We start from the raw sequence: 9,493 nt of genomic DNA on the forward strand, positions 1-9,493 counted from the left end.
GGCCTGTAGTAGTACCCCAGATTGTTCTTCTGACCTTTTCTGAAGATGGGTGCAATATTTGCCTTCAGTTATCTGGGGATCTCAAATGATGACACTGATGAATTGACTGGCATGATTTTTAAAATACGATAGAAAGCAGCCTTGCAGGGACATGGGCTATTTCTCTCATATCCTTGGATACAGTCTGTCTCGTCCCATGGTCTCAGGTGGGGCTGAGTTCTTGCAGATAGTCACTGACTGGATTGTCATCTACTGCTGATAACTCTTCTCCTCCTTAAACCCTGCCTCTAAGCACAGAGGCATAGGAGACCTTGTCAATAAAGACTGAAGCAAAGAAAGCAATGAGTAACTCCGCTTTACCTGTTTGTCCTGTCAGTAAATCATCCACCCATTCAGCAACAGACCTACACTTTCCTTGTTCAGCCTTCTGTTGTAGTAATGTAACAGCAGAAGTCCTTTTTGTTGCCCTTGACATCCTTGCAAGTCTCAACTGGAGCTGAGCTTTGGCTTTCCTGACACCATCCCTACATGCCTAGGCAGTGTTTTTAAATTTCTTCTTTACACCCTGTCCCTGTTTCCACCTCCTGTATGCTGCATTTTGCACTGACGCTCATCCAAGCCAATCTCTTGATTGGCTTGTCTTCCTGAATATCAGGATGGACTGTTCTTGCTCTTGGAGGATGCTGTCCTTTACTGGCGTCTCCACTGACGCTGACCCACAGGCTCTCACCCACCCAGTCGCCCAGCCCATAGAATAGCTCCATACATCTGAGCTGCTCCTTTACAGAGATAGCACACCCCCTCCTTGTCTTTCCTGCTTGTCTTTCCTGAAGTGTGAGCTGAGACACTGCAGCACTCCAGTTGTGTGAGCCGTCCCATCACACCTCAGTTGCTCCAACGATGTTGCAGTTGTGTGACCACACATGGAGCTCTTATTTCCCCTGCTTGTTTCCCAGGCTGCACGCATTTGTGCATTTACAAGGTGCACAAGAGGTGGACTCCTTCAGCCTTTTTTTATACTTTTTTGAGGTTTTGCTTGTACCTGTTACCCTACACTCTTTTCTTTCCACCCCCGTACACCCCTTCCTCTCTTGACTACGTAGAGGTTGTAATCTCACTTTTCCAGTGTTCCTAATATAAAGCTTTTATCACCAGATTGGCCAGGTTTTTGGCAAAGATGCTTCTTCTCCACTTTATCAGGTGGATCCCGTCTCCCCCCTAGCAGTGCTCAATCATCAGAGAGGGTCCTGTGGTCATAAAAGCCAAATCCTTGTTGTTAACCCCAGTTGCAATACAAGGTATTGATCTGCAAGATCCATCTGTTCCTCGTTTACTGGAGGCCACCTGGGTCTCCATGCCTTTGACCCTTTCCCCCTGAGCCATGTTGCTCTTGATACACTCTGGGTCAATAAATAAAAGTAGCAATAGGAATGCTTCAACTGATATGAAACATACCAAACAGGAGGAGAGGAGAGGTGAGAGCACTCTCCTCATGGACACTGGTCAGGGAAGCTTTCTAGTCTCGAGTAACAAAGCACGAGTATATCCATGGTTGTGTACTACACCCTTCACATACCATTGCCTGTTGGTATGTAACATTAATTGGTTTTGCAATGAAGGCATGTCCTAAATGATTTTTCCATGAACCGTAATGGAAATGTGGTGGATAGAATCCATTTTTCCTTGAGGACAATGAGGTGTCTTAAGCATAAGAGCACACCCGTTTTTTTGGACTCTGATTTAAGACGGTGCTTAAGCACAGGCAGCCTTACGGAACTTAAGTAGGAATTTCTGTTGAAATGCAATTTTTTACTCTTATTTTTAGGTATTTCAAATTATTGCGAAAGATACCGTGAAGGTATGAGACATGTTCTGAACACCTTTGGACCAGTTCCAGAATTTTCAGGTGAAATTGAGCAGAAAATCAATCAGGTAAATACGGAGTTGATAAATGCAGTGACATTCAGAACAAAGAGCGTTAGCTTTTATTTTAACATTTGTACCATTTCAGTTTACTGTTAGAGGTATCTGTAGTTTGTATTTCTTGTGTGAATGTGTACTTTGAACGAAAAGATCAGTACAGAATGCATTTAAGTCCCTTTTCAAAGCACTTTGACATACATCAAGGGAAAGTGATCTAGCAGCTGAGTAACATTATTACTGGACAGAGGAGTCAACTGCTAGCAACTATGGTTATTGACACTAAATCCTCCACACTATTTCTTACCACTTCTGTCCTGTGTCCTCTACCATAATATGCACAGCTCCAAGCTTCCTTTCCTAAATGACTTTTCTCCCCGTGTCTTCCTCCTACTCCATCTTCCTGCATAAACCCTGTAGCTTTTTTCTTCTGGGTGTTCTTTTTCTTTTTTTTTTTATACTTTACGAACTAGATCTCCAGTCTGTAACGTGTGCAAATACACGTTGAAGTTAAGCATATGAGCAGTCTGGTAAGGTTACTTGCACATTTAAAGATAAGATGTGTTTAGGTGCTACGCTGGATTTGGACCCAGTTTGTCTATTAACATTCCTAAGCCCACAATTTGTTTATACTCACTGTATAGGCTATTTTGTATGATCATAGGAATTAACTGAAGTATCGTTATTTCCTAACTCTGCCTTTTCATAGTTGCCTTTTTAACGCTTTGCTAAAGAACACGTGTATGTGTTGAATCGTTCTTGATTAGCTGACAGGTTAATTCCATATATGGAAGCTCTCTGTCTGGAAGACGGCATTTTTGTTCCTATTTTTTTTTGTTCCTATTTATACAATTTCAACATCAGCTATGTTAAAAAGGAAGAAGATTCTTTTATGGTTAAACAACATAGACTGCTTATAATAACAATCAATAATAATTGTGGAGTTATTCACAATTAGAAGCTTTTGATTAGTATGAAGCAGTTTGGGTTTCTTTATGGAAGGCTGGATTCTACTTCAGTGTCTGTTTCTGCGTCTCGTTATCGTCTTTGGTCTTCAATGCCAAAGATGGGTTTGCAAGAATCCTCTTAAGAGTAAAACATTAAACATTTCTTATCTTGCTCCTCTGTGTCCCCCCCTGACTTTTTTCTGGAGTGACTGCAACTTGCCAGTCATTGGTAGCAGGTCCAGGTTTTAGCCAGTTTCTCAACACTTGCCTTTTAAACCTAAGACCTGAGGTGCTATTTTGGCAAAGATGTCCTTGTGAACTCTACCTGCACTCTCAAAACAGCTTTTTTTCTTTGAAAGAAAATCTGCTGCAATGTAGTAGCTGGCCAGAGCTTCCCTCTTGTTCTCCTTTCAGTGATATATTTAACTGGCACTTCTAAGACAACTTTGATTATGCACTCAGAAATACTTTTTTTTTTCCATTTTGTTTTAAATATCATTTTTGCGTGCTAACTTTTTCAGACTTCTACCTTTGTGTCCTCATACAGTGCTGTACTTTCTCTCCCCCATATTCCAATAAGCAACAAAAATCATAATTCTGGGTTTGTTATGTCTCTTCCCCTGTCATTTCGATTATAACTGGCACTCCTAAGACAAAATGTTTTTAATAAACATGGTATCCCTCACGATATTTATTAGGAGCCAGAAGAGAGATCACAGCTTTAAACACACACAGGAATTTGTTTTTACATTTTTAGCCACATAAATGGCCAGGTTGCCTCCTTCCTATTTAATAAAAGGTTATTATCGGAGACTAGACAGTAGCTGTGTGGGGCAAACCGAGAGAAGAGGCTGATGCTTTGATGTTTCTGTAGGCACCTTCATTGCCACATTCAGGCCAACCTTCTTCAAGTGGGAGCACTTTTCTTCTTGTACAGGTTAGCTCATTTCCAGTCACCCATGTAAAGAATTAGTGACCTATTGCTTGTGATCGATAGACTAAATTACAGTTTGTGTGGATGGTTACTTGGTCTGACGCAGGGAAAGCAGGAAAACAATGCTGGTGAGAAACTTTTTACTCAGAACGTGAGATTTAATCATCTTAAATTTTCTGTTCCAGGCAATGTCTGAAAAAATTCCAGTTGTTCCAAAAGTCCTGGATGCCAGGAGAAAATGGAGAGATGAATGTCTCACTGGTCTTGCCAAACTGAAAAGAAAAATGAAATCTGACTGACGTGCACCTTGTCTAACAGGAGAGACCAAATGAAGAGCAGATCTTCATAAAAAGTGGAAATTTTTGGTCATGCAGAAGAGGAGACTGAATGTGCAACCAATGATATGCACAAATGTAGAGACCAATGAAACATTTGGTCCAAATTTGTTGTGACGTAATTCATTAATAACTGGAAACAGTTATTTAAAAGTTCAGTTAAAATTTATCAAATTATTATATATATGCATTAGATGTATAAGCATTAAGTAGCTTTAGCAATATTAATATTGTGCAATGCTGGAACGCAATCACATTTTAAATAATGCATTTTTCAGCTTGCTTAGGAATTCAGCGCTTGAACAATATTTGCTTATGCAGGGATCTGAAATAGGCAAACATCAGCTGTTTGTCACTGGAGAAAATAAGCTCTCACCCACCAATCACTGTGACAGCGAGGTTAATTTGTGAAGCACTGACTGTAGATAGGAGAAGATTGTCTTGAACAAAGAGTAGACTCACTGGCTGGGGAGCTGAGACTTGCACAGCCGTAAGGGTCACTTCAACTTAGCTCCATAACTGTTCCACAATGTAGGGGAAAGAATTATTCCTCTTTTCCCTCCCTTTGGCACTTCTGTACCTGTATGATGATCTAAGTGTGAGTAAATAGAGCAGAATTCCCTCCTCATCCCCTACCCCTGGTTCTGTAAGACTTACCAGAGACTTACTTGGTCTTTAAGACCATGCACTTGATACCCCATGGCTTTGCCCCCAGCTTAAGTCAGATGTTTGATGCTGGCCATTGGCATTGCTGCATAAACATGTACCCCATTTTAAGACTTGTCTATGAGAAAAAAGAGATTTTGATTTACTAGCTAGTTTGGGAGACAGTATGGTGCAGTGGATTGGTCTGGACTTTCTCCCAGGCTACTCCATGACCGTCTGAGTGATCCTGGGAAGCCAGTTCACCTCTCTGTTGCCATGTCTATTTTGTACATTATCTGAAGCAAGGAGTGCTTCTTTAGGACTCAGCTGTATTGAATTTAACAGCTGTAGCTGAAGGGACCCCAGGTATCTGCTATTTTGCTCCCCCACAGAGGGAAAGATGCAGTGGCTTAGGTGTAGCGTTTACGCTTTTCTGCTGCCCTTCCTACCGGAGACACAACATCTCCTCCACATACAAAGGTGCAGTGTACCCCTGGAAGCAGTAATATCCTCAGGTTGCTGCAGTGGCGTGTTTTGGTCCACAGCAGACGAAGTGTTATTATGAATGTGTGTACCCTGTAATATAGTTGGACTTTGATCTTAGCTGGAACCTTGGGGCAGTATTGTTATGCAGATAGTAAGAATAACTTGAAATAGTGCATTGCACCCACACTGCTTGAGTTAAGCATTTCTGAATTTGTGCTAACTGGTCATGTAACTTCAGTCACTGCACAGATGCAGTAGTGTTAAGCTGTCATTTTGCTAATGCTCAGCTCACGGGCATTTCAAATCTTGTTTTTTTACAGAGGGTGCAGCACACAAATAAGTTACTGAAACTTAATTAGTTGCCATTTTGAGCTGAACAGCAGAAATGTCTGTGTGAACATACCAATACCACTTAGTTCTGCTTAGGTCACACTAAAAGAGACCTGAGATAAATTGTATTGCTTGACGTAAGTGGTGGGCCAGGAACACATCTCTAGATGTGAAACATGGGTGGGAGGCATAATGCTGAGATTGTCCTGTGCTCCTTTATAATCAGCAGAGAGAAAGGAAAATTTGTAAGCTCAATTTATTTTATCCCAATATAGACTTAAAACTGTCAGGTTTCTTCTATTGCTTTTTATTGCCACAGCAATTGGCTCAACCTGCGTTTAGACATCTGAAATTGGGGAGATCAGTCCTCACTCCTGATGCCTTGTTAAGCAACGGTATATTAATTACGGGGCTGATTTCCTCATTTTGTGTATGTTTTTATATTTCAGACAAGGCCACAGAAGGTTCCAATTATTTTCAAGGTTAGACCTGTTTTTCTATGAGCATATGACATTGTCATAACTAATTAGCTCGTATTGCTTCTGTTTATTCTGAAATATTTTAAAACTCCATCGTGTCATCAAATATTTACCTCCATCTTTATTATTTGCTTATTAATAAAATACTTTAATGAAGAAGATATTAACTTCTGTGCTCCAGTGTGATACTGTAGTGGTAGCACTATATAATATGTCTTTAGAAACCAATGCCCTGGTAAAATAATTTGTGGAAGTCAGTGGGAGTAAATGGACAAGAAATAATGTGCATTCTCCTACAGTCCATGTGTTGGTGACCACCTGCTGCAGATGCGGGGCCCTGCCATGAGGGAATGGTTTTCTGTGGGGGGAAAAGCACTCTGGAGAGTGCCAGAGCACTTCCGTGCGGTGAGCAGCTCCTCCGCGGTGTCGCATACAGCAAAGCTCGCCTTGGAGCACCAGTTCACACCCAGCTTCACAGCTACAAGTTGGGGAGGAGGTGCTTGACAAAAAATACATTTTAGCTGACATTTGCTTAGGATTTGAAGCACACAAAATTATTAGTTGGTAAATGCAACAACTGGAAAGCATTAGGAAAAGCTGGCTAAAGGAATGAGATGGGCTGTCCTCATCCCAGAGACCTGTACCCTGTTCACAATTAATCCCCTTTACTCATCGGTCGTTTGTGTCTGAATCCTGCACCCAGCTTGGGGCTCCCTGGTACAAGACAGACATTGGACAAATAGTAGGGGAGGCCCCCAAGATGGTGAGGCCGGAGCATTGATCCTGCGAAGAGAAGCTGGGGGAGCTGGGCTTGTCCAGCCTGGAGCAGAGACGGCTTCAGGGGCACCTACCAGCAGCCCCCAGTGCCTATGGGGAGGTCATTGAGGAGACAGAGCCAGGCTCTCTAAAGTGGGATTTCGTGAGAAGATAAGAGGCAATGGACGTAAGTTGAAACACAAGAGTTTAGGCCTGGATGTAAGGAGACACTTTTTCCCCCATGAAGATAGTCAGGCAGAGGCACAGGTTGTCCACCGAGGTGGTGCAGTCTCCATCCTCGGAGGTTTTCAACTCCCGACTGGATGAAGCCCTGAGCAGCCTGGTCTGACCTCAGAGCTGAGCCTGCCATAAGCAGGAGGTTGGAGCAGAGACCTCCTGAGCTCCCTCCCAGCCTCATTCCAAGTTTGGTTTGATTTTGGCGTATTTTGTATCAAAAATGTTGCTCTCGTTGAAGTAAACTAACTCCAAAGGATGTGTATAGATTACTTCAAATTGTCACGTATGTTGAGGACTTCTTAACCTAAATCGTAAATGAAATTTAGGATGGTGTGAATGGATGTAAATAAATCTGCATTCAGGTTTTTCCATGCATTTTCCTGGGAACATTAACAGAATATTATTAAATTGGCACAACTTTTCACATATAAAGAATCCCTTACAGAAAAGTCTGAGCCACCAAAAATCCCATGTTGTTGGTCCCCAGGGGCCACCCACCCCTCCTGGTGATGGATAAATGCTGCGTTCACCTTGTCCGGTATCTCCACTGCTCGGGGCTGCTGGAAGGAGCAGGGTTTGCTGAGAGGGGAGGGTTCCCTCTCTCTCCCTCCCATCCTCTCTCCCTTTTCACTTTTTTCCTTTACTTCTCCCTCTTGGTTCTCGGCTTCTCATAATAGTCCATCACTAACTTCTTCCAGGGTATTTTGCTGACAATGAAGCGCAGTTCATTTTTGCCTAAAAGATGTTATAGATAGGATGACGCAATTTCTTGTGAGAACCGAAACTGGGACAGGGAAGCAGGATAGTGCTTGTGGTGCTTGTTATAAAAACAGGAAAAATCATTCTGAGACAAAATGATGTCATTGTCAGACTCGGTTTTTCAAAAGAAAGATGAGATATGCTGCCAGTGCTTGTATGGTTACATGACAGGATTGCATTGCCATAGCATGGAGCTACAAAAAGGTCTTTGAGAACATTAACTGTGGTACCCTTGCAAAGATGGAGGTACGGAGGACAGGAGCCCTCCATGAGAAGAGGAGCCCGGCAGATGTGAGCCTAGCAATTAGTGCAAGTGTCAGTAGGAAAAACAAATTGTCTTTTGCCTTCAACAGCCTACCAGGCCCAAAGGGAATGTTTCACAAATTAATTTGGATCTAGTTAGAGTAAACAAGTGTAAATGAATACATTTGCTCTAGCTGTCCGCTGATCTGCTCCCGTTCCCCCAAGCTCCAGCCGTGCTGGCAGGGTAGCCCCTCCGCTCGTCCTGCACCTTCCATTTTTCGTGTGTGTGTGTGTGTGCATGCATGTGTGCGTGCTACTGCAAATCAGTCAAAGTGAGTGGAAAGACAAAAACTGACCCCGGGGAAAACTCACATTTGATTTGGTAAGGCTTTGCATCAAGCCAATGGCCAAGGATTTCTTTCCATTCTTTTCTGTGATTTCAAAAAGAGAAAGGAATTCCTCCCTTCAGCGTGTTATTCGGAGTTAAGTAGAGATGCAGCTTGAGAGCATGCCGCTTAGAGAGTTACCCATTGGCTGGTATTTCTTATAGTTCATTTTTCAGGTAGAATTTTCTCTCCCCTCTGAGTTTTTCCTTTTATTGTACAACTTGAATTTGGAAGAGTCACTTTACCATCGAATACAAGTATTCACATATTCATATGTGAATACTGATAAATACTGATTTTTATAATAAGGAATAGCAGAGAGACAGGAGCCTAAATCTGGTGTATTCATTTAAATGTGTGCACTTAATCATGCAAGAGCAATATTCAAATGGCAAGATTTAGCTGCATATCTTAATATTCATAAAGGCTTAAATATTACTTACAGCACATGTTGGGAGCAGACCGGTAGCAAAGCTTGATTCCTCACCGTGATGTCTGTACAAAGCTGTCCATTGGGAAGAGTCAGTACCCACATCCTCCACTGCGGCGTGTGATGCTGTAAGGTGCAGAGCTGTGGCTACACAGACCTCTCGCTTCTTTTATAAATGGGAGGTCAGAAAAGAAACTAGCAATTGAAATAGCAAATGCTGTCATATCAATAGTTTCATAAGAATTGGGGAAAAAAGATGCTACAGTGCCCTAACTTGGAGCAAAACAGGGCAACCTTAAATGTTTGACCCCCAGAATTTGCTTTGAAGCTCCAGTTTGCACATGCTGATATGTTGTGAAATGCTCCGAGAATGGTTTCAGCTGGCTTCACCTGCAAGCCAGCCACAAGTGAAGCCATGAACAAATGCAGCTGGACTGGCAGTTTTTTTTGTATACAGCTCATCAAAAATTGGTCCAATGTCCTCCTGGCTGTGAGGAAAAGCCTGCACTACCCTATGGGAGCAGAGTGAATTTCAAGGAGAGCTGTTGGTAAGGGCACTGTTTCCACCAAATTCAGTGGACTTTTTGAAATACATCAAACCGCTTT

General features: G+C 42.3%; 1 protein-coding gene across 1 annotated transcript in view; it reads left to right on the forward strand.

Annotated features, from left to right (window-relative positions):
• Positions 1 to 6,243, forward strand: part of CRYL1 (crystallin, lambda 1) — a 63,190-nt gene extending 56,947 nt beyond the window's left edge. Inside the window, exons 8-9 of the mRNA XM_009327885.1 lie at positions 1,826 to 1,932; positions 3,987 to 6,243. Of these exons, the coding sequence (XP_009326160.1) occupies positions 1,826 to 1,932; positions 3,987 to 4,100 (221 nt within the window). The 3' untranslated portion in view covers positions 4,101 to 6,243. The remainder of the gene's footprint in view (positions 1 to 1,825; positions 1,933 to 3,986) is intronic.
• Positions 6,244 to 9,493: the final 3,250 nt, after the last annotated feature.

The sequence above is a fragment of the Pygoscelis adeliae genome, unplaced genomic scaffold (genome assembly GCF_000699105.1).
Source record: "Pygoscelis adeliae isolate BGI_AS28 unplaced genomic scaffold, ASM69910v1 Scaffold14, whole genome shotgun sequence".
In the NCBI taxonomy this organism is placed as follows: Eukaryota; Metazoa; Chordata; class Aves; order Sphenisciformes; family Spheniscidae; genus Pygoscelis; species Pygoscelis adeliae.